Genomic DNA, 26131 nt, shown 5'->3' on the forward strand with positions numbered 1-26131 from the left:
GGGGGGGGAGCTTCGCAGCTCAGCTTCCCCCCCTTCTTCTCTATGGAACATAGGAAGCCTCCCGTGTTCCCAGGGAAATGCCCTAGCATGCTACCAGGACGCTTCCTCTATGGAGCCCCACTGGAAGTTGCCTTAAGTTGTCTGATGGCGTCCGGTGGGCTCCATAGAGAAAGTGTCCTGGCAGCGTGTTAGACGCTTCAATCTATTGATGAGGGTGTAAGAGTGCAACTTTACAATAGAATGAATGCAGCATGACACCATTTTAACTGCTGTGGTTTAATGCTCTGGAATCATGGAAGTTGTAGATTTCCAAGGTCCTTAGCCTTATCTGCCAAAGAGTGCTAATGCCTCACCAGATTTTAGATCTCGGGATTCAATAACATTGAGCCATGGGAATTATAGCGGTGCCAAACTGCATTGATTCTACAGTGGAGATGCTCTCTGAGCTGCAAAGTTAGAGACAAAAAAGCCCCATGGACTTTTGGCAGAAGATGCAATCAGTTGTCAGTTCCACTAGCATCTCCTGAGGGTATTGGTGCTGAGGTTCCCATACAAGGGCTTTGGATAAAAAGATGTTCCCTTTGTGAAGCAAAAGCAAACATTGCATAAGCAGGAGGCCAAGTGAATGTCACCTGGAATACAGGGATCTATCGTGAATTCAAAGAACTGAACAGGAATTGGAATTGCCAGATACTGGGAAGATAAAGTGGGGAAGAGGATAAATGCATGCCACACAAACTGTCTTGAGTTCCTTAGAGAAAAGATTGTCTATAAATACCCGGTTGAGTATCTCTTATCCAATGCAATGCATCCTGAGCCCTGCCACATGAACAATGAAGGACCTTCTTACAGCGACACCAGATGCATTCCGAGTGGTCAGCTTCTGGTCAAAGGACATTTAGAATAATGCCAAGTTTTTAACTTTGTGGTTTTAAATACATTATAACTGTACTCTCAATTTGCTTCTGACATGCTAAATACATAAATCTCTTATCCAAAATGCTTGGTATTTCAGATCCCCCTCCAAGATTTTGGAATAGCTGTATTTGCATATATGAACATAATCAGATATCTTGGGCATGGGATCCATGTTTAAACACAAAATACATGCATGTTTCATATACACCTTAAAAATAGCCTGAAAATAATCTTATACAATATATTCAATAATTTTGTGATGAAACAAAGTTTGTGCACACTGAATATAAATATCAAATGTGTTACTATGTTAGCCATGTGGGCGGTTTTGGATTTTGGAGGAATTTGGAGTTTTGAATTCCAAAAAGGGAATTATCAACCCATATAACAAACCAAAGATGATGGTGGTGAAATACATTTAGGGGCCACACTGTGATAATGCTGAAAGGCATTTGAGACTGATGCCTATGCAGTCAAACAGTTTTATTTGCCATCTGACCTGTTGACCTATTCTACCCGCCTTTCTTGTAATTTTATGTACACTTATTGTTTTCATTAGATTTATAAATCACACAAACCTAAAATTCCAGGGCTATGAAATGAGTTTAAAATACATATATAAAAGCATACAGATTGGATGTTTGCCTTTCCTTCTGCCAAGACTTCACAAAATCACTGGAAACAAATTGATTTGGATTATTTCATCTAATCATCTTAATGCCAGGAAAACATTTTTCATAAACTAGGGGATAAAAATGGTACAGTTCATGGTACAAAATCCCTTCCTTGTGAACAGTAAACTTTTAAACATGCAAATGAAGAGATATCATGTGATATCTTTATCAGCTTAATTCAGAGAATGACACTGAACTGTACTTCCATGTTTTTGGGTCTGATTTATATCATGGTTTGAATAACATGAGTCAAGTATCGTGTTGCAAATTCAAATCACAAACTTTAATGTACAAGAAACAAATTATTACAAGTAACTAAAATGTAGAATTGTGAATTATCAAATCCCTAAAGATTGGGGGAGGGGGGATTTAGTTATTATTTATTTAATTCAATTCATACCCTGCCTTTGTCCCAACATGGGATCCATGAAAGCTTACAAAAATAATATGAAATTAGGTAAAATACATATTATACAAATTAAAAAATTACATAATATTATTAAAAACAGTTAAAACATTTAAAAACGGAGGTTTTTAGACTTCTCTGATGTCAGTCACAGCACCCAAGAGCAAAATCGGTGGTGTGTTGTAGCTGGTAACCTAGTGAATGTGAAGACAGATGTGTAGTTCCTGACCAGAACCAGACACAAAATATGGCAGTCCCCTGTAATCTACAAGGGGGATGACAAGGGACTGCCATCTTTTCCTGAGCCTGGTGAATATGGGCTGGCAGTGAAGACAGCTTTGTCTGGTTCTGGTCAGGAACTACACACCTGTCTTCACATTCAGTATGTTGCATTTCAACTACGGTCAGGATCTCTCCTCCAACTTAGGTTAACACAAGCAAAGGTTGTGCTAAAGTAGACTGGCTCCAGATTAAATCAGATCAACCTAAGTGATCAGGGTAGATGCACCCTAAGGCACATTCAGATGTCAAAAAAGAGAGAGATTTCACCTAAACATTAGACAGAACTTTCTTGTGGTGAAAATGGAAAATCTTACCTTGGAGTGCGATGGAGGTTTTTAAACAGAGGCTGGATGGCCATTTGTCAGGAGTGCTTTGACTGTGTGTTCCTGCATGACAGATGGCCTTTACTGTCTCTTCCAACTGTTTGATTCTCTGATTCTATGAAAACATGAGGAGAAAGCTAGTTCACAAGCAATAAGAGTAGAGCCTCAAAAACCAGCTGTGTCATAGGCCGTTCTCCATATTTATCTTTCACTCCAGGTTTGTACCCATCACCTCTGTAGACTAGAGGCAAAGCAACTGCAAGGTAGGGCTGACAGTGATACTCCACCATATGTCACTGCTCACCAGACAGTCATTGCCACGTACTTTGCATTTCAATTGTGATAGCACATTTTTACTATTTGTTTAAAACATATCAATTGTATCCAATGATCCTGTTCTTTTTATCTGCAGGTTTCAATGGCTCATCCCCCATTGTTATCTTTCCTGTTTTCTATGGAACATGGTGGCCAGGCTCCTATATATTTTCAGTGCTAATACACTGGATACGTCTGCCTTTCGAATCCAGCCTGTGAAAAATTCAGGTGAAAACGATCATCATCATGATCAAATCTCGGTTGAGAATGTTCCAATGTTGCTGTTTCTTCTACTCCCCTTTCCTCTCTTTCATACAAAGTAATTTTGTTTTTATATAGATAACTGTCAAGATCACACCATACATTTCATACAGACTTTTGCACTGATAGGAGAACCCGTGGTCCTGAATTGTCCTCCTTTCAGATATAAAAGCATGGATGCTTCTGGTCTGCTCTTTAACCTCAGCTGGTACAAAAATGGTTCAACAGAAATGATTTCTTCAGAAAGCACAGGAAACAGAATATGGTCAAATAAAGATGCTCTTTGGTTTTTACCAGCATCTCTGGAAGACTCTGGGGAATACATCTGCATGCGAAGGTAGGCATCCAAGGCATGAGAATATCAAGCTAAGTCACACATTAACTATCAATTGTGTTACTGATTGTCTGCAAGAGTTACTGAGGACTTACTAGTGATGAATTTTTATAGCTGTTCTGTCATACTGTATTATGTGTTGTTTCCCCCCCTGTGGAATAGCTTGAAGAAGCATGATTCCTTCAGTACAGATCGTTCTTCTACAGATACAGATCATGGGTGTTACATTTTCATAATATGTTCTTAGTTGCTGTGGCCAGTTCATCACCTTCTAGCCCACCTCTGTTGATGTGCTTGAGTTGAGTGTTTATAAATTTAGTTACCCAAAGAAAAGAGTTAGGCAAAGTTACTAAGGAAATTAACTATTTAACAGCAAATATAAGCATTTCAAACATAATTTTCAATGACTCACTCTCTGCATTACAAATCCCAGGATTCCATTGGATAGTTAATGTGCCGTCGCGCCTGGGGCTGTACTCTTAGTGAAAGAGGCATGGACGTGACATCTTTCCCCAGGGGATTGCTTCTTGCCCTCCTTTAGGGAAACTGGAACTCCCAAGGACCAAAACACTGTAGTTAACTCAAAAACTGGGTTTATTCTTCACAAAGGGGGTAAAAGAAAATATACATTACAGTCTTTGGTTGTTTAAGTCCATGAAGCTTGTCCAGATCCCTCTTTCTCTGGCTGTGACTGCCGGAGCAAACTCAGCCTCAATCCAATGACCTATATCTGAAGACAAGAGTCTTCCTCTGTTGCCAAAGGACTGATGTGAAGGCGCTTGAGACTCCTCAACGTTGTTCAGGTTGGCCCTGAACATGAAGTGTGAGTCCCAAGGGTAAGAACCTCAGAATTGGTGCTGAGAGGTAACTTTTGAAGGGCTTTCAGAGCCAAGCCTCTCTTTCACGTCCATCCGATAGAGTGGAATGAAAAGGAGGAAACACAGTCCTACTCCAGGAAGAGGTGGAGCCAAACAGTTTTGCTGAGTGAGCAATGTAACAGGTACAAACAACATTGATTGACAGATATAAATAACCAATCCAACTACATTTACAGGGTAAGGGCAAAATCAGGCATGATACAGCAATTCAAATCTTGAAACTTATAGTTTGACATATAAATGGCGCCACTCGCGCCGTCACACTCCCGGCCTAGATTTCCGGACTTTCGGAAATCTAAACAAAATGGAGTTAAATACCTTTAACTCTAATAACTTTAAGACTGTATGTCTTCTGAAAATAACACAACCATGTCGCTGATAGGCCTGTCAAACAAAAAAAACCTTTTCGTTAGAGATGACCTTAACCTGGGCCTTGCGCACTCTATTGTCAGAGCTAGGATATAATTTTGACACAATACCCTTAGCCCATTGGTTTCTAGGAGCATCCTTTGTTTAAGTAACACCAAATCCCCAACCTTTAAGTTGGCACTTAACAATCCAAAACCCATAGTTTTTTAGGGCAGACTCAGTAATTGACCTTCCTTGGTGTTTAACCTTTGCGTGGAAATGCTGTGTCAACAGCAGAGCTATGTGGCTATGGTGTGGCAAAATAACAGGATTTTTAACACAGGATCTAATCTTTGCTCTCTTTAGTCTACCTCCAACCCTAAAGAGACCCTCATTGTCCAGGAAGGGGTTCAAGTCTTTTAAACAACTATTTTTGGGCAAGGATGCTTTTCTTTCTAGACAAGCTATTTCTTCTGAAAAACACGGTCTTTGAGTGGATCTCAGGATGACTGTTGAGGCTTTTGAAAGATCTTGGGGCTGAATTGCACCACTGTTTTTTGTAGTGATGTAATGTATGAGCCTGGCAATGGCTGCCTGAAGTCTAGTCCGTTTTGAAAGTCTTTCAAACTTGGCTGGATTTAAACCTTGCCTTGATAAGTCTTGGCCATCGATGGTAGATTTGCAGGACTGAATTTCTGGCAACTCAGTGTCTTTGAGCACGGAAATGCTTTCTGGAAAGGAAGGATTTTGAAGACATTTGGGTCCAGTGATCCAGGATGACTTGGACAACTTTGCGGCTGATGTTCCTCGGGATGTCACATCTGCCGGATTTTCTGAAGTGGATATGTAATGCCACTGCTCTTCTCCCTCTGCACACACGCTGGCTGGTTCAGCGTAGTTGCTTCTGAAGAGGTCTTCCACAAACTGGGTGATCTGGGTCTTTACCTTCGGATCCTTTAGCATCCTTCTTCTTAAGGACAGGAGACGATGAAGGGCAACATCTCTGTTGTTGGGTAGAGATGGTCTTTCCGGCTTGAAAGGTAAAGGTGCTATCCAATTACCTTCAGAGACTTGAGTGACTTGGCTGTTCATCATCTCAAGGAACTTCTGTTCATTTTTAGAGAAGGCTGTTTGCTCATCTCTCTCTGTGACTTCGATGATGGAAGAGTAATTGGGCAATACTCCCTGGCAGCAAACTGAGATGTGGCTGGCACATCCTTGCATTAGTGAAGGCCTTTTAGTGACAGGCTGGAACATCTTGTTCAGGCAGACTGGGCCTAACACCGTCCATCCTAAAGGCAACTGCTGGGCTATGGGTGATCCCTTAGGACCTTCAATCTGGTTGCTAACACGGAACAGTGTGGGACAATTTGCACCGATAAGCATTACGATGTCTGTTTCTAAGTCCAAAGCTGGAATTAGATCTTGAATACCTTTGAGATGAGCATGGGCTTGTACCACCTCCTTCGTGGCTATCTGTTCTTTGTTCCTGGGAATCAGGCTGCATTCTATAAGGTCAGGAAGATCGTACCTGGCCTTTTGTCCGACAGGTGAGATTTTGAACTTTGTTGCAACTCTGCCATTCATCTTATTCTTTCCAGAACAAGTGGATATGGTGTAATCTATTGTCTCGGTATGAAGGTTGAACATGTTGAAGAACTCTGGGGTTGCAAGAGATGCGTCACTTTGGGCATCCAAGGCGACGTAGACCCTTTTCTTATTCCACGGCTGCTTGTCTGGATACACCTCTGCCAGGCAGATTGGGTGGCAAATCCTGGGCTTGTGGCTATTTTGACAAAGCTTGGTGCAGGCAACCGCAGGAGCCTTGAGGGCTACCTGAGGTTCTGTAGGCTTTTGGTCTTCTTTGGTTTCTTCTTTGGTAGGAGAATTTGACTTTGCTTTGAATTGAGGGGAATCGAAGTTGTGCATTGCAGAGCAATGCTTGATGCTGTTGCAGTGTTGGCATTTAACCTTTTCTTTGCAGTCTTTGGAGAAGTGAATAGTGGCGCCGCAGCATCTAAAGCACACCTTGGCCTTTTGAACTATTTGGAGTCGTTCTTTGTAAGGCTTCTTTGCGAACTGTCTGCATTCAGCTAGGCTGTGTGGCCTTTGATGAATGGGACAGAATATGGTGTTGTTGCTGACTGGTTGAGAAGAAGCTGCAGGAGTTGCGTCTGTCATCTTGACACTCAGGTTCCTTCTAAGATCTTTGCCCTGGGCTTTGTCTTCTTTGGAGGTCTTTTCAGGCTTTAGGTCTTGGTACAAAGCGAGAAGACCTGTTTGAGGGTCATTCCTCTCACGGGCTGCTCTTGTGACGAAATCCACCAAAAAGGTGAAGGGCGGGTATACATTTGCATTCTCCTCTTTGTATTTGAACACCTGTTTCCCCCAAGCTTCTCGAAGAGGAAAAGGAAGTTTGCAGAGAATGGCACTCTGTGACGTGTGCTGGTCCAGACATGCTAAACCTGGCAGCTCTGGATTTCCTTTGGCTGAAGCTAGCTCTAGTAAAAGATCACTAAAGTCCCAAAGCTGTTTGCAATCTTTCATCTTCAGTGATGGGAACCTGTTGAGTCGATCCATGAGGGACGCTTCTATGTCAGTGCTCGCACCGAAGCGCTGGTCCAAGCGAGACCACGCTGTGGACAAAGCTCTTTGGGGGTCTGCTACATGAGCAGCATAAAGTCTTTTTACTTGCTCGGCTGAGCTGGGTCCAAGCCACGCCATAAGAAGGGACAGTTCTTCATCCGCTTCTAGCTTGAAATCTCGAATGGCCCTCATGAAGGTGATTTTCCACAGAAGGTAGTCATCCGGTCGGTCAGTGAATTTCTGGACGCCTTTGTCTCTGATGTCTCTTCTTGGATTTCGCAAGAGGGAACCCAATTGAGACTCCAGTGTGTAAGGATACATCTGAGTAGTGTGATGTGGCGTGACAAACTCAATGTTCTTCGGTTGAACACATCTTGTCGCGATGGTAGGCGATGCTGGGTTCAGCAGATTGCTGGCAGGCAGCACCTCTGAAGCTTTTATCTTCAGCGATGGGAGAATTGACTTGGTATGCAGGGATGAATGTGGTGGTTCACTCCCGGCCATGCCTTGCCAATGTGAATGGACATCTGGATGTTGTTGAAAGACGTCATCCTTTCGTTCCCAAGTAGACAGGTGGTATCTCTGAGGCCTAAGTAGAGGAATGGACTCTGACAGAGATGGCACTCTCCCGGCCGTGCTTTGCTGTACTTCTGAGGAATGGGCTGGCCTTGAAGTCGCGAACACTGGAACAGATGAGCGATCTTCAAGGTGGCAAAAGGAGATATGACTCTGCACTACAGGTGGTGCCAGTTGCAGGTGTGCTGAAACCTTTGCTGTAGGCTCTTGTGTTGGCAGGAAACTAAGGTTTTCTTGGGTTAGTTCCTGTGATAGGGCTTTGGCTAGAACGTTAGCTCTGACTATCTTTTGTGCTGTGTCTCTTTTTACTTGAAGCAGATCTAGATCCCGTTGCAGTTCATCTTGCTTGGCTTCAGCCATTGCAAGCTCTATTTCTCTCTGGGCTCTGGCCTGTGCTAGGAGCAGTTTCTGCTTGGCTTTAGCCTGTTGAAGGAGGAGTTCCTCTTCATTGAAGGCAAAGTCTTGCCTAGCCATTTCTGCAGACGCCTCTGCTTCTAAAACCTCTTTTCTAATTTTCAAACGGACAGCCTCTCTGTTGTAGTGGGCTGCTTTGGAAGAAGTACTGATGAATGAGTGTGTGGATTGGGAGGAACTGCTATGCCTAGATGAATGCTTGGATTTAAGGCTAGCATTAGATGGAATCTTGAGCAGACTGGATCTAAGGCTTACACATGGGGAGCCTTGAACCCTTTCTTCTGCACCTTCTACAAGGGGGGATTTGACCCTTGTCTGCAAAATCTCATTGCTATGACTTGACATTCTGTGAAATTCAAAAGGAAACTTATCCCAAGTTTCAAACAGTACAAAATGCAATACTATATAACTATACAATTAAAGGCACACAAAAGGGCAATGCAATACTTTAAACAAGACAATTAAAACAGCTGCTTAACTGGAAAGTTAAGCCTGGGCTTTCATAAACTTGCAGCAGGCTTTGAAGAAAATGGCAGGAACTGCAGAAGGTTGGAATTTATTGCTTTGCAAACTGGTTTCTGGAAGAGGCTTGGTTGCTGTAAAGGCTGGCTTCTGGAGAAATGTATCTACTTTGCAGAAACCTGGATTTTGCTGCAGTTGAAGAGCTGAATGTAGCAATTAGCTGGCTAGCTTGGGAAACAGAAAAGGCGGGAAACCTAGCCAATGTTTCAATTTTGCAAAGGCTTGGCTTCTAGCAAAATGTATCCACTTTGCAGAAAGCTTGATCTTGCTGCAAATGTCTCAATTTGCAAATGCTTGCTTCAGATGCAAAAAGGGCGGGAAAACTAGCAAAATGTATCAACTTTGCAGAAGGCTTGAACTTGCTGCAGCTGCAAGAGCTGAATGTAGCAATTTGCTGGTGGCTTGAGATGCAAAAAGAGCGGGAAAGCTTGCAAATGTCTCAATTTTGTGAAGGCTGAGCTTCCCTCTGAAGGCAAAGGCAGGCTTCTTTTGACTTCTTTATCTTTAGGAGACTATGGGCTTGGCAAATTCAAGGCCCTTCCACTCCTTCTTTCCCCTTCTTAGCACTTCTGGAAGGCTTCTTTCAGCACTGCTGGAAAAGAAGGGTCCTCTCAGCACTGCTGGAAAAGAAGGGTCCTCTCAGCACTGTGCCGTCGCGCCTGGGGCTGTACTCTTAGTGAAAGAGGCATGGACGTGACATCTTTCCCCAGGGGATTGCTTCTTGCCCTCCTTTAGGGAAACTGGAACTCCCAAGGACCAAAACACTGTAGTTAACTCAAAAACTGGGTTTATTCTTCACAAAGGGGGTAAAAGAAAATATACATTACAGTCTTTGGTTGTTTAAGTCCATGAAGCTTGTCCAGATCCCTCTTTCTCTGGCTGTGACTGCCGGAGCAAACTCAGCCTCAATCCAATGACCTATATCTGAAGACAAGAGTCTTCCTCTGTTGCCAAAGGACTGATGTGAAGGCGCTTGAGACTCCTCAACGTTGTTCAGGTTGGCCCTGAACATGAAGTGTGAGTCCCAAGGGTAAGAACCTCAGAATTGGTGCTGAGAGGTAACTTTTGAAGGGCTTTCAGAGCCAAGCCTCTCTTTCACGTCCATCCGATAGAGTGGAATGAAAAGGAGGAAACACAGTCCTACTCCAGGAAGAGGTGGAGCCAAACAGTTTTGCTGAGTGAGCAATGTAACAGGTACAAACAACATTGATTGACAGATATAAATAACCAATCCAACTACATTTACAGGGTAAGGGCAAAATCAGGCATGATACAGCAATTCAAATCTTGAAACTTATAGTTTGACATATAAATGGCGCCACTCGCGCCGTCACAGTTAAAGTGGTGTCAAAATGCTATAATTCTGCAGCATGGATGATAGTTGTCCCACTGAGTTAAAAATGACTTGGGGATTGGGGATGTGAGTTTTTTAAAAGTAGAAAACTGATAAAGTAACAGACTTCTTCTCTGTCCCACATCAATCTCCTTTTTCAATCAACCCCCTTTTCAAATGGCAGCCTCTGTGTGTCCACTGAAAAGGCTCATACAAATCATGGATAATGGACAGCAAAAGCTTTTTTCATGAGTATTCACTCACACATTTATCGATCATTCATCTATCTATCTATCTATCTATCTATCTATCTATCTTGTCAGAAGTGAACTGAGGGTACAGTTGTAATGTGCATGTTCCAGAGCTCAGACAGCATCGTAATAGGCGGTCTGTGGTTTGCTCTTCTCCACACTCACATGTTGTGGACTCCACTTTGTGGCCCCATTTCTTAAGGTTGGCTCTGCATCTTGTGATGCCAGAGTGCGGTCTGTTCAGCGTCTTCCAAGTTGCCCAGTCTTCTGCGTGCCCAGGGGGGAATCTCTCACTCGGTATCAGCCATGGCGTGAGGTTCTGGATTTTAGTCTGCCACTTTTGTAGTAACTTGCAACACTCATAAATAAAGTTTGGAGAAAGCTGCTTTTTAAAGACTACAAGTTCTTGAATCCTCTTGCCGACCTTGTTACTGGCCTTGTTGGCTGGGAGAGTCTGAATTTTTTTTTTTTTAACTATAAGTAAGCTTTTTCAACTTCCGGCCACAAACAGTGAAAACTGAGGATTTCATTGCAGATGGATAGAATCAGTCAAGAAAGCCATGCCTCTAAGTCTGCAGATCTGAGCAAGGCTGTTGATGATAAGGTGACTTGGAGGTCTCTCATTCATCATAAGTTGTGCTTGACATGACGATAGTTAAAAACAACAAACCTTTATTCTGTCCATGTTTTCTGTTCAGGATGTCTGTCTAGGGAGGCTACCTGAAGCTTAGAAATGGATGTTAGACTGCTAGTCCATTACTGCCATATGTTTGAACATCTTGAAGTGTACAGCACTCGCAGGTTAAATGTCATTTCCACAAGGAATTCCCACGACATTTACCCTTCTGACTGGAAAGAAGCTGAATGTGAAATGTTTATTACAGGGAATAGAGGTACACCATCAACTAATTTTAAAGGGATAATTGTAAATAGCAAATGGAAAACACAGTACCCCACACATTATCTTTGGTGAATACCGATAGTGATGAAACATTTAAGCCAGTAACCTCTCAGCTATGTTCTAGGAGGGCTACAAGGTCAAAAAATGGTTACAGGAATGGATATTGCAAACGCTGTGGCACAGACAAATAAGGATTTGCTCAGCCTCTTGTGGGGCTATAAAGTATGCAATGTAAAGGAAAGATTACCTCACTAACCTCAACAGAACATGTGTAAAGGAACGTACACAAGACTTCCGTTTAAATCTTGGGGGAAGGATATGTGTTGGAAGGATTTACTGAGAAGTTCCACTACTAAGACCAATTCTGAACAAACATTACTTCCATTCAGTACTTTCCAGGGACGTTGTTTCCTAATGAAAAGTTCAAGTTGAGTCTATGCCAGTAATTTCATAGTTGCAATGAACAGGGGGGGGGGGGGGGGGGGGGGATACTTCCTTGGACCTAGTCATCAGTACCCAGAAAACAATATACTGTAGATACCACAGACTTAAGCTGGAATTATATTGATTGCCTTTTCTCCAAGGATCTCTGGGAACCATAATTTTACCAGAGTGTCTGAGATTTAAAAATCTCAACACATTTATCAGAACTCAGCTCCTAGAATTTTGGGGAGAAGAAATGATAGTTAAACTGGTATAGAAACCAATCTAAACACGCCCTGATAGACATAGGTATGTATATCTGCACTGCACATTAATGGAGGCATTTTAGTTTGTAATAAAATGCTGGTTGGATTGCAGTTCCACACATAGAATTATCTACCTAGAAGTATCTCCAACTGAATTTAGTTCAGATTGTTTCTGAACAGTGTTGTAGTGGTACATCTTGGAGAGTTCATCTCTCTTTCTCCAGAAAGGGTGCATGTGCAAAGAGCAGGAGTGCATAGAACAGAATAGTTGCCCATTTATCAGTGTCAGTTGAGAATCATGAATTGGCAAAGGACCATGACATAGCCAGCATGTTGGATTTAGGCTGGAGAGTCTCTGCTTCGACAAACCTCTGATCCACTGTGAAGTAAAATGGGTGATGTCTGAGGCAGCTCACCTCATAGGCTTTTTTAAATGAAGTTAAGTAGTTGTGTGCCATCTTGTCTTGAATGGAAGGAAGGCAGGACACAAATGTAAAGAGGAACCGAAAGCAATGAACCTTAGTGCATAGACTACAATTGCTTATGGCTGGTGAAGTTGATTTTGAATATGTAAGGTCACAGTACAATTTTGCAAATTTGTAAGATATTTTTAAAGTAAACGACAACGCCCTTTACTTAAAAGACATGGGTAGTACAGAAAAGAATCTTCCCAGGTAACTGTAAGCATACAGCATTGAGTAAAGCTCAGAGCAGAGAACCCTAAACCCATGAGAGATTCCTTTTTGTCATTTTCTCTTCAACAACAGACAGCATGATGACACAGAAAATATTCAAATGCCCACTAGATTCGCAAAATTGTGTAACTGATGGCCTTGATTTATTGTCCCAGATAAATATTTTAAATGGCTGGATTTCCTAAATTGAAAACAAATGGTTTCAGATTTCCTGGGATTTTCTGGGATGGACAGCTAGAGACAGGAGGTGGCCCCTTTTCTTAAGGTCAGTTCTGCATCTTGTGGTGCCAAAGCTCAGTCTGTTCAGCACCTTCCAAGTCACCCAATTTTTTGTGTGCCTGGGGCAAGTCGCTCATTCGGTATTAGCCATGGCTTGTGGTTCTGGGTTTTAGCCTGCCACTTTCGGACTCTCGCTTGCTGAGGTGTTCCTGCAAGTATCTCTGTAGATCTTAGAAAACTATTTCTTGATTTAAGGCATTGGTGTATGGGCTGATATCCAAACAGGGGATGGGCCAGAGATGTCAATGCCTTGGTTCTTTCATTATTGGCTGCTACTTCCTGACAGATGTCAAGTGGTGCAATACCGGCTAAACAGTATAATTTCTCCAGTGGTGTGGGGTGTAGACATCCTGTGATAATGTGGCATGTCTTATTAAGAGCCACATCCACTGTTTGTATTCCACACTGGGCATGCATATTCAGCAGCAGAGTAGCAAAGTGCAAGGGCAGATGTCTTCACTGTGTCTGGTTGTGATCCCCAGGTTGTGCCAGTCAGCTTTCGTATATTATTTCTAGTGCCCACTTTTTGCTTGATAGTCAGGCAGTGCTTCTTGTAAATCAGAGCACAGTCCAGGGTAACTCCCAAGTATTTTGGTGTGCTGCAATTCAGCAGCAAAGTAGCAAAGTGCAAGGGCAGATATCTTCACTGTGTCTTTGGGCAAGTCATATACTCTCAGCCATGAAAATCCTGTTATAGGGTTATAGGGTTGCCATGAGTCAGAAATGACTTAAACACACACAACAAAAACACCCATTTGACATGCCTGTTCTTTATTCTAAATTTCACTAAATGTGAAATATGGTCTCTCCAGTTATTTTAGGCTCAGGAGAGATATTTACTTTAATTAGGAAGTAAATTGGAAAGAGACTACCAAATTTTACCTAATTAAAAAAGAACACTTCTGAATTTAAAACACCTGGAAAGATGTGGTGGAAATTCTCCCAGTGTCAACTAATATTTTTTTTAAAATAAACCTTCATCTCTGTTTTAGGGCAGGTGGTGGTGCTGGTGGTGGGAGGTGTGTGCACTTCGACAACCTGGTCTCATGTCTAGCATTCATTTTAATTAATTTTAAAATGTTAAATGTTAATAGAAAGGAACGATTAACGCTGAAATGTTCTATTTTGTTGTTTGCTGTAAGGCTCTCCTCTTCACCTTTTCCCCCTGCTTCCTGCAGGAATTCAACATATTGTTCTGATGTGTCACTTCATCTAACCATTGTTGAAAAAAGTGCTGTACAAGCTATTTCCTACCCTCAGAAGGCCACTTTATTGAGTTCTGGACATCTTGTTTGCCCTCTCCTGGAAGATTTTATACAGAATAATACAGAGTATGAACTGAAATGGTACAAGGTACGACTGTGACTAATTTATTTGAGGTTGTGAGAAACATGTCATGTGAAGAAACGCTCACAGATATAAAAATGCTTTCTGCTTGTGTGTTTAAGGCAACAAAGCACAGCCATCCCACTCAAGACTTAGCCATGTATGTGTTTATTTCTGAGACTGGCAATGGCTCCCACATCCACCCATTTCCTATGTATAAGCATCCACGTGATGCACGCTCCAACTTTAGATCTGCAGACTAAAGAATAATGTTTTAGTTTGAGATTTTATGTCTCAAAGTAGGCCTGTACCCTGACTTTGTTTCAGTGTCAAGTAAAACCATGGTTTTTTATGAAGTCTTCGGAGTTTAATAATTTCTTTCCTAGTTTACACATGTGCTCATTATTGTTTTAAATTGTTAATGTTTTTAGATTAACATTTTTTCTACTATTTCACATTTTAAACTGTGATCTGTGGCTAGGAGGTGGCATTTAACATTTAAACATACAAATGTCTGAAGAGGCAAACCAATGACCATCGATCAGAGCTTGCCCACAAATTAGCTAGAGAGAAATGGCCACTGAGGCAGCAAATGACATATGACAGCAACCCTATTTCCCTTCTGTTCCTTAGCTTTCCTGTGTGTTTTCCTTAGTTGGAAGATAGAACTGCTGCTTGCCACATAGTCTATGTACCTGCCCTGAAGTGGAAGACATATTAAAGGATGATAGCCCAATATATGTATGTGCGTCTCTTGACATATGGATTTCAGAGTGTTCTTAGGCAAGAAATAGCGTCTAGATCAAGGGAAGTCATGCTCCCCCTCTATTCTGCCTTGGTCAGACCACACCTGGAATACTGTGTCCAATTTTGGGCACCACAGTTGAAGGGAGATGTTGACAAGCTGGAAAGCGTCAAGAGGAGGGCAACTAAAATGATTAAGGGTCTGGAGAACAAGCCCTATGAGGAGCGGCTTAAAGAGCTTGGCATGTTTAGCCTGTAAAAGAGAAGGCTGAGAGGAGACATGATAGCCATGTACAAATACATGAAGGGAAGTCATAGGGAGGAGGGAGCAAGCTTGTTTTCTGCTGCCCTGCAGACTAGGACACGGAACAATGGCTTCAAACTACAGGAAAGGAGATTCCACCTGAACATCAGGAAGAACTTCCTCACTGTGAGAGCTCTTCGGCAGTGGAACTCTCTTCCCCGGGCTGTGGTGGAGGCTCCTTCTTTGGAGGCTTTTAAGCAGAGGCTGGATGGCCATCTGTCGGGGGTGCTTTGAATGCGATTTCCTGCTTCTTGGCAGGGGGTTGGACTGGATGGCCCATGAGGTCTCTTCCAACTCTACTATTCTATGATTCTATGATTCTATGAAATACTCAGAGATGGTTTTTTCTATTTTCTTCTTCTGAAATATAGACTGTTATTCATTGTCAGTCTCCCATCCAGATACTAACCAGGGCTGACATTGCTTAGTTTTCCAGTACTGAAATAAGATTGGGCTGACAGTTCAGACAGCTTCTGGACATGGATTGCGGATGAGTTGCCTAAGGGAACGAAATAGAATGAGCTGTTTCTGGGTATCAAGGAAAAGTTCTCCAGAAGAGAAACACATTTGGGGTGTTATTTTAAAAATGAGATCATCATTAAATTTGTGTTATCCTTTTCATTGTTATTTTAGGATTCTATACTTCTGAAAATAGACAACAAGAAGTTTAAAATGAGAAGGGGCACAAATTATCTCACGATTCCTTCAGTGTCAATGGATGATTCAGGCTTCTATACTTGTCAAATGACCTTTAAGTATGAAACAATGAAATACAACATCACCAGGACCATTCAGCTACAGATACTTGGTAATGAATTACTACTACTTGTGCTGTTGGCGTGTGCTGTGTACCCTCTATTATTTTTTTTTTCAAAAATAAATCCAAATTTTATCTATAGACAATTTGTGCTTTCCACCAAGACAAAATTTCATTTCCCAGGATTCATATGAGGGGCAGTTGTTCATTGACAGTGTATGGGCTTTCAAAGCAAGAAGCCCTAGGTTCAAATCCTTGCTATTGCTGTCTGGGTATTTATATGTGATATACATGCTAGAAAATGAAAAAAGAGATTGCAAAAATAACTATGATACATGAACAGAACAGCATTGCTCTTTTTACAAAAATGATGAAAAGATAAATGGTAATGGCATAAGAATATATATACAGGCAGTCCCCAAATTACAAACAGCTGACTTACAAACAACTCCTAGTTAAGAATGGGGTGAGACAACAGGAAGTGGGAGAAATCTACCCCTTGGAAGGGAAATTCACTCCTGAAAGAGTTATCATGAGGGAAAGGTGTCTCCACTGAAGTTTTATCACCAATCCTTGTTTCCACAACATGCTAAATTTTTCAAAATCCAATCAGTACAGGGAGAGAAAGTGAGGTAAAATCTTCTGAACAGAGGTATAGACAGCAAAGTAAACACCACAGGAGTGTTAATTCTTCCCTGTGGCTGGGGTTACACTTAAAAATGTACCTGTTCCAACTTACAAACAAATTCAACTTAAGAACAAACCCACAGAACCTATCTTGTTTGTAACTTGGGGACTGCCTGTATTTGAAACCTTAGACAGTGGCTACTAGTCAGCACACACTAAAGATTGAGAACATGTGGCCACCCAGAGATTGATGTCTGTAGTTCCCATTATATTTCCCCAGTTGGTTGTGCTGCCTAAGACTAATGGCAGCAATTGGCCAACCACATATGGAGGGAAACATATTCTTCACTTCTAGTGTAGGTAAGCAGTGAATTGCAGGGATACAGCTTTGTTAAAGGGCAACTGCCAAAATACAGGGTGCACCTACAGTGCAGAATCAATGCACTGCTTTAATTGGCGTGGTTCAATGCCATGGAATTATGGGATGTGTAGCTTTTATAGAACTTTAGCCTTTTCTGTCAAGGAATGCTAGTGCCACATCAAACTGCAAATCCCAGAATTTCCATAGCATTGAGCATGGCAGTTAAAGTTGTGTCAAACTGCACGCATTCTACAGTGTAGCTGCACCCACAATCTCTTTCCAGGGAGGGGTGTGCAGGACTGGATCTACGATCCCAATAAGTTCCCTGCTGGTGGGCATGTGAACATTCCAAAAATAGCACGGTCTCTATACAAAAAACACATATTGGATTTTGAGATTTCACTGGCCAGCGATATCACAATTCTATAGCCATATGTAAACTTTGACATTTTAAAACACAGCCCTGAGATTTATAGTTTGCAGAATGTGTGACCCCTGTAAAACCCTGTACTTTCACAGAGAAATTACAAACACGTGGGATATACACATCCAAGACTATTAATACGGTTCTCTCTGTCATTGAAATATGCACAAAAGAAAAAAAGAAATCTCCAACTCTTTCTCAGTATTACAGCTGTCAATGTTGAGTGCTAAGCACTTATCCAGAACAACATTCTAGTTCTGTCCTTCCAATAAAATGCATTTTGAAATTGTACTATGGAAGACAAGAACTATTTGCTAACAGGTCAAGGGCACTGTTGGGAACCCTCTGCCCTTTCGAGAAGGAATTGAGGTTGTTCTGCATTAAAAAGATGTGTCTGATTACAAAAGCAAAGAATTTATTTCACAAGAGACTCCTTCAATGAAAACATTACTTTTCCTCTTCTAAGACTTTTGAGTTCTTTTGATTTTCTTGTCAGCTCATGTGCTGGCCAGTAGATGGCATTGGCGTATTGGCTTTAGTGATTAAACAGCATATTTTTATTTCCCTTTCAAACAAGTTGAGAACTGAGGATAAACTAAAACTGACTAGATGATCCCACATATACAGTATAGGGTGTATGCTTAGCAGAGTTTGGAAAAGTTAGACTTGCTGAAGTCATCAAAATGTGCAAAATTTGACAAGATCCTCCTCTTGTATATTTGAATTTGTATCAAGATGATGATTTTGCTTTGAAAATAATTGATTTGATAGTTATCATATGCTTTAGGTCTCTGTTACCAAAGGTACTAAACCATGATACAGAAATTCAACACCAAAGCAATTCTTCCTGTTCCATGGGCACATACATTGGCTACATGTATATTTCCCCTTTCCGTGAATAAGGTCATACAGTACCTTATACACTACACAACTTCCTCTCCACATGATTCTTACAACCCTGAGAAGTAGATCAAACAGAGAGAGAATATCTGTCCCAAAATTATTAATGAACTGGGTTCAGTGGGGAATTCAACCTTGATATCTGAAGTACCAGTCTAGTGTTCTAACAATACTACACTGGTAATATGTATTCAACCCTAATCCTAACCCTAACCCCAACCCAGAGTAGCACAGTCTGTTCTGAATTTCTAATTCAGAACAATCACCTCTCCCCTCCACACACAGACAACATGACAAGCCAGGGACCCCACTTCAATACAAATGATCAGAGTGTGTTTTAATTGTTGTATTTTGCTCTTTTATTGAGCTGTATGTCCTCCCTGATTTGTTCCACACCCCAACAAAACAAAAGAAGCCAAAAACAAACCCTGTATTCTTTCCCTAGAAAAAGAAAACCTAAAGTTGTATGCTTCACTTCAGTGAACCAACCCTGGAATGAAGTTTCATGTTTTGTTTTGCTGTTCCTATTGAAATTAGGAGTGACTGGTACATTTTACCACGTTCCTTGCTCATGACATGTCAGCTTTTCTTGTCATGTCATGTGAATAAATCACTATGTTTACTTAGTAGACTGACAGATCGATACTCAAAAGGAATTATTGGACGTAGCCTTACAATGCAACCAGATTTTTGATCACGTTGTATCTTCGTGTAGTGAACAGTGGAGGTAGTGTGTATATTATGCTGAGTTGATAATATATTGACAGATCTAATGAACAACTTTTACACTATGAATTCTCACTAGGTCAGAAGAAAAAAAGCAGACCTGTGATTGTCTATCCAAATCAAAACATTACTTTGGCAGTTCTCGGTAAGACCACATCCAATAGATTTTTAAATGCCAAGTGGTGTTAATGTTTAATTACTTAATATAATGTCATTCTTTTTAATGGGAGCATACCATTAGAATTATAATGGGCCACACTGTCCATTTAAACAGTTAAGTTGTTGAACTATCACTCTTATCCTGGTTATGAGTCATGTTGAAAAAATGCCCTTAAATTGCACATCATCTGTTGTGATGGTTGCCATCCTCTCCTTTGATGAACCAGCCTGGACACAGAATACTATTTGAGAACACAAAAATGCTGGACCATTCTAACAACTATAATGTCAGACTACACAGAGAAGCCATTGAAATCCACAAGCATGTGGACAACTTCAACAGAAAGGAAGAAACCATGAAAATGAACAAAATCTGGCTACCAGTATTAAAAAACTCAAAAATCAGAACAGTAAATAAAAAGCAATACTCTGAAAACAGAGGATTTCCAGACATGAATCAACCAAGGGCAGTTAACGACTCTAAACAAAGGATGCCCCAGAGGCAGGAAGAAGACAGCAGATAAGCTTTTCAATGCTAATTAAAGTGATTAACTACACAACATTCACACTGACCTCTCTCACCCTAGACTTTCCACAGATATATATTAACCTCTTTGCTTAGTTTTCTCCATACCTCACAACCTCTGAGGATGCCTGCCATAGATGTGGGCGAAACGTCAGGAGAGAATGCTTCTGGAACATGGCCACACAGCCCGAAAGACATACAACAATCCTCTCCTTTCTTGCAAATAGCAAGATAAGCAAGACTATATAAAGTTCACCTCAAGTCTTAAGAGAGCTGCCATGAGAGTCCTCCAAGCTCCCATGAGTTTCTGATTCTGTAAGAGCCTGGGATTCTTGTGAGTGACCCTCTACTCCTGAGATTGGAGCAAGCTTTATATAGACCTCCCTCATGTGTAGTGGTTGGTTGTGAGCTGGCTTGGCAAATGAGAGGGTCATTTTGAATTATTTGTAGAACCCGGTATAACCTACGGCCCTTATGTATACTATCAACTATTCCTTTTACTTCATTTCTTGGTCTAGATCTGTATCCTCTTCCTTTCCTCAGAAACAGATATGGCATGTAGCAAAGGATAAGCACCATGCTAAACTAATCTCTACTATAGATTTTCTTAACTGGAATTTTTTAAAAAGGTTTTGAGGAAGTAAGATTGCTGAATGTTTTGCATTAGAATCAGGTGACGTGAGACAATTGTATGAAGGTTACTGAGGTTTTATTTTTCATACCTAAGCCAATTTTTCTTGTCTTTGCCTCTTTGGGCATAAGAACGAGAGTGCCTGATGTTTTTTTCTGAGAGCCATCTCTAATGATAGCTGTAATTGTAGAGGGCTGATTACATAAGAGTCTGTGCTGATGTCACAGAAAGTTCTTATGCAGCAATGAAATATTCCCGGACACAAACAGTTGCACTGACTCACGCCAATCTGGATTATTGGAATGCAGTCCTGACTCAAGAAGGATGTGGTTAAACCCATAGTTGCTAGCCAAGATAAACAGAGCAGGAGGTCAAAGCAACTATCTTGATATGTCTGCCATAATGCAATGCAGAATGTATAATTGTTACAGACCTAAACAACCAAAGTTTTATTGCACCTTTAAAAGTAACTGATTTTTGTTTCGCATATGCTATTGTGGACTGTAGTTTATTTCATTATGCATATGTTCAAACAGATTTTAGCACACCGAAAGCTTACAGAAACATTTTGGTTGCAAAGCTGTCCCCAAACCTTGCCACCTGCTAGCATAGTTCCCCTTTCCCTATCTCACAAAATTACGGCTAAGGGCCCATCCAGACAGACTCTCACACTTTTACTGGAGGTGTCCAAACGACGCCTCCGATAAAAGACCAATTACTTAGATACTCCATTAGACCTGGACCTTCCTGAAAGGCCCGGGTCTAATGGAATATGGGCACTGTGGGGACAGATTACTGGGTAGTCTCAGCACAATTCACTTCTTTGGGCCTCTTGGGCCAGACGAAGCAAAGAGGGAACCCACTCCTCCCCAAATCACCCCTAAAAGCTTTAGAATAAAATAAAAATTTACCAGGCCACCATTAGGCTTCCTGGCATGTAACAATATTGCACTAGGAGGTGTGTGTGTGTGGGGGGGGGGGGGGGGGGAATCGCTCCCTCCCGCTTTCTGGCACAACATTGGTACATGGCAGGGAGCCTCTAGAGAGGCCTAATGGTGGCCTGGTATGTTTTTTTAAATTTTATTTTAAAGCTTTTGGGGGGATTCGGGTTATCCCCATTCCACCGCAGTACTTTACCATGCTGCGATGGGGACAACCCATGGGAAAACCCATTTGTTTTCCCGGGGTGTGGGGACGTAAACCCGGCACAAAGTGCATTTAATATATGTCTGGAAGCGCACTAAAGCAGCTTTCCAAGTCCAAATGCTGATTTTTCCAGCCACTTACCATCATTTTTTCATATTCCTCTTATTGGAAAAGGTTGACTGGACAAGTGTTGATCCACATAATAGATTTATCTGAAAGAAATCTGTGTGAGCATCCTGTGCTCTGTATTTGAAAGCAATGAAACTGAAAGCAATTAAACTGATGGCTCATGATCCTTCTGGGCTGAAATAACTGTGTGTCCCCTTGATTTTCAGATCTATCCTTCTCATTTCCTTTCTAACCATTAAAAACATAAGCACATGCAATTAAAAAACCCAATGTTGCCTACCTTTACTTAGTCTTGCTTTTGGAATTTCAGGTCAAAGAATAACATAGGACATTGTGTTCATATTACTTCTGGATATTTCTTAATGAAGTGTGAAAAATGAATGAGATATGATATTTGTTACTGTGTAACATATTGCTCTGTTGTTTTTAACCTTTGCATTTATTTTTAAAATAGATTCTCGACTGACCATCCCATGTAAAGTGTTTGTTGGAGCAAATAGTCATACTTTCACTGATGTCTGGTGGCTAGCCAACAAAAGTTATATTGATGTAGTATATAAAAACAAACGTGTTACAGAAGGAAAACCTCAGTAAGTAGAGCTAAAAGCTCATGCTATGTTTTCCTTCCCAGTTGGTAATTTTATAAAGGACCTACAAGTAATCAGTTTCAATAATGTAGGTACAGCGTTTACTTCAGTGAAATATGGAATAAATCCCATTTCAAAAGAATGGGGAGAAAATGGTACTTGTGACATCACAAAATAACATTTGTGATTTCTTTAAAGAAATATTCAGATTAGAATATGATTCAATTAGAATATAATAGCCAATGTTACTCCATTATGTACAGTGGTTTTGGTGTTGGACAAGGTTTTTCAAGATTAGGCTTTGGAGACCACACTTGGTCACGGAAACCTTGGCAAGTCACACTTTTTCAACCTGCATGGAAGGCAAGGAAAAATCTCTGAATAAATCTTGCCAATAAAATACTGTGAGAGTCTTGACTTAGGGTTGCCATGAGTTGTAAATGACCTGAAAGTACACAACAACAGCAAGAACAACATAGAATACAATACGATACTTACTTACTTACTTACTTGATGATGGCCCTCCAAGTGTACTGTCTTGGTTGTGGATGCGTAGGTGAGTATAGAGCCCTATTCTTAACCTGCATGTTCTTCCACAATGAGGGCATCTTTTTCCAAGTGGAAGGCGGTCCCGGACAGGGTTGGCTTGATGCAGCTTCTTCTTGGCACGTTTCTTTCTTAAACCCTCCATTCATGCCTCTTCGAATTCTGCAGCAGTACTGGTCACAGCTGACCTCCAGTTAGAGCGCTCAAGGGCCAGGGCTTCCCAGTTCTTGGTGTCTATATGCAGTGAGGGAGGGATTGTAGCTGAAAGACAGAGTTCCTTCTTTCCATTCAGAATTGTGCAGGTTTGATTTCTGATATCCCCAGATGTTACTGGAAAAACTCTGTCTTAAATCACAGATGCTCTTGAAACTTGCAAAGCTCCCAGACCCCACTTCCCAATTCGCCCAAACAGCTAATGTCCATCACAACATGTCATTTCCAACACAAAATATATCAGTTTCCCCTCTCAAGCCTCCCACATTCCCAGTGCTGACCTGTCTGCAACCCTGCAATATAGCTCCAAAAGAGTGATAGTAAGTATATCCAAGGCTACCCCTTTGGACTTCATCCTTGCATGGGATTTTGAACCTTTTTTTCCTGGCTGGGGATTATGGGAGTTGTAATCCAATATATGTGGGGGAGTTCTGATTGGGAAAGGTTGTTCTAAGCATTCCATTACATTGTGGGTGCACTTACATTGTACAGTTAGTGCAACTTGACACCACCTTAACTGCCATGAGTCAATGATATGGGAATTCTAATTTTACAAGGTCGGTAACCTTCTCTGCCAAAGAGTGCTGGTGCCTTACTGAACTACATTTCCTATGATTCCATAGTACTGAGACATAGCAAAGTGGTGTCAAACTGCATGTATCCTGACTCACTACTGAAAGTGTGTCAAGTCAATTTTTCTCACTGTTTTGAGATATGTTTAGAAGTGAAATAAGTTTACTGCCCTCTCATGCAGTGTAAAAGCACTGGAGCTATAGATGTTGTCATCATTAAAATAATCCTGTAAATTGCACTTTTTCATTTTAGGAAATTTGTAGAAAATGGTGACAGTTACATTGAGGTGCCACTGATTTTTGATCCTGTCAAGAAAGTGGATTTCAATACAGATTTCACATGCGTTGCTCAGAATAGGATTGGGCATCAAGTGCAAGCAACACATGTCAAACAAGAAGGTAACTGTCTTTGCAGAAATACAATTGTTGCCACAGCCAGTTTATTAATGAATATTCCAAGGGGCTTTTTTACACGTAACAGATAACTTGGAAGGATTCATGAGAGAAGAATTTGAGAATATATCACTGGATTTTCAAAGTATAATAATCCCACTAAATATTGCATAATTACAATTTCTATTTATTTATTTATTTATATTTAATTTCTCAAGTGGAAAGATGTAATGAAAAAGTTTCTCAGGCAAAAAGAATTGTGAATTGGGGGGAGGGGGGAGTGAGCAGGGGAGCAGTAAGAAGCCCTGCTGTAGAAGACTACTTTTGCTCTGATCTAGCTGGATTGCTCTGGTTTCATATTCTTTTACATATTAACTAAACATCTTTATGCAAGGAACTTCCTGCTTTTTGTTTATTTTTCATGTAACTGTCACTTCTGGGAAGATTTGAGGGAGTGCAGGAGATTAGACAAATACTACTCTTGCACTCTGTTAGGTGGAGCAATGTTCATGTCCTAATTTATAATTCATTTTTTCTTGTATTTTTTTCACAGAACATTCTTTCTCTTGGTACATGGCAGTCATTCCTGCGGCTTTAGCTACTGTGATCATGGGAGGAGTCTGTGCCTTTACATGCTGGAGGAAAAGATCTTTCCGAGGATATGTTCCAGCACCAGTTCAGTCATAAAGAAAATATTTTCGCTTCAAAAAAACATATCAAGATACTAGAAATCCTGAAAAAATGGGTAATAGCTCTGTCAGAACATCCAAACACTATTTATTCCCACGATAACAATGTAATAAACTTTCAATAAATGGCATAACCTGCTCGCATTTTAGTATCTCCAAATGTGGATCATCTTTATGTCCACCAAGATGCCAACTTCCTTTAAATAGGTGGATTTGGTTATTTTAGGATAAATGCACTACTACCTATTATTAGGATTTCGGGTAGAAACCATCTATTCATGCAGTCCCCAAGTTACAAACATCTGACTTACAAATGACTCCTTGTTAAGAATAGGGGTAGAACAACAGGAAGTGAGAGAAATCCTACCCCTCAGAAGGAAAATTCACTACTGAAACAGTTATCACGGGGGAAAGGTGTCTCAACTGAAGCTGTATCACCAATCCTTGTTTCCACAACATGCCAAATTTTTCAAAATTTAATTATCACAGGGAGAGAAACTGAGGTGAAATCTTCTGAACATGAGCACAGACAGCAAAACAAACACCACAAGTCTGTGTGTGTGCGTGTGTGTACGTGTGTGCGGCTGGAGTTACACTTTAAAAATGCTCCTGTTCCAACTTACATGCAAATTGAACTTAAGAACAAACCTACAGAAGCTATCTTGTTCGCAACTTGCAGACCCTCTGTACTACCTCCTTCTCGATCATTCTCTTTCCTTTCCTATGCGAAGAACATTAACAAAAGAGTTTGAAGCTTACATTTCTTCTAAAAGCCTTTTATATTCAAAATGTTACACCATTCATAAAATTATTGTAAATAAAAAGGATTAATTGCTCTTCTTGGAAGTCTAAAGGAGTGGTGGTAGACTGTTACAATGTCACAGGTAATCCCTGTCCTATAAACATTTTAAAATATCCAGCAGAATTCTGTATGACCCATTACTTTTGATATATCTATTTATGATGGGAACCTTCCTTTTTTGCCTTCTGAGATCGATGGATTACCAGAGGTGGGAGAATTAAACACGATTAATTGTCCTAGAAGCCAGAGAGGGAAGTGGCTGATGACAAATGCTTGGCTGTGCACATTTGATAGATCGCAATGTCCCAAATCCCTGAATGACATTCATTCTGAAAATCATAACAACCTCTCCATGGAGGTCCCATAAGTCAGAATTGGTCTGTACTGTAAATGTCTCAAACTGTGTTGCAATCCCTGCAACAACAAAAAAAAGTGCTTCAATAATCAGGCTCACAGATTTAAAAATAATGTTTGCCTTCTAACCAGCCATCACAAAGCAAAGTATGCTAAACTTAAGACATGCAGTAGAAGATAATCCTGTACTTTGACCAACAAGTGTTTTTTAGTTTATTTGGGGAAGTACT

At 40.9% G+C, this 26131-nt stretch overlaps 1 protein-coding gene across 1 annotated transcript in view; it reads left to right on the forward strand.

Moving 5' to 3' along the window:
* LOC100553195 (interleukin-1 receptor type 2) overlaps positions 1–25581 on the forward strand; it is a 37623-nt gene extending 12042 nt beyond the window's left edge. Inside the window, exons 2-9 of the mRNA XM_003224291.4 lie at positions 3016–3146; positions 3258–3516; positions 14164–14338; positions 15993–16167; positions 19234–19299; positions 22200–22335; positions 23917–24062; positions 24610–25581. Of these exons, the coding sequence (XP_003224339.2) occupies positions 3016–3146; positions 3258–3516; positions 14164–14338; positions 15993–16167; positions 19234–19299; positions 22200–22335; positions 23917–24062; positions 24610–24743 (1222 nt within the window). The 3' untranslated portion in view covers positions 24744–25581. The remainder of the gene's footprint in view (positions 1–3015; positions 3147–3257; positions 3517–14163; positions 14339–15992; positions 16168–19233; positions 19300–22199; positions 22336–23916; positions 24063–24609) is intronic.
* Positions 25582–26131: the final 550 nt, after the last annotated feature.

The sequence above is a fragment of the Anolis carolinensis genome, chromosome 3 (assembly GCF_035594765.1).
Source record: "Anolis carolinensis isolate JA03-04 chromosome 3, rAnoCar3.1.pri, whole genome shotgun sequence".
In the NCBI taxonomy this organism is placed as follows: Eukaryota; Metazoa; Chordata; class Lepidosauria; order Squamata; family Dactyloidae; genus Anolis; species Anolis carolinensis.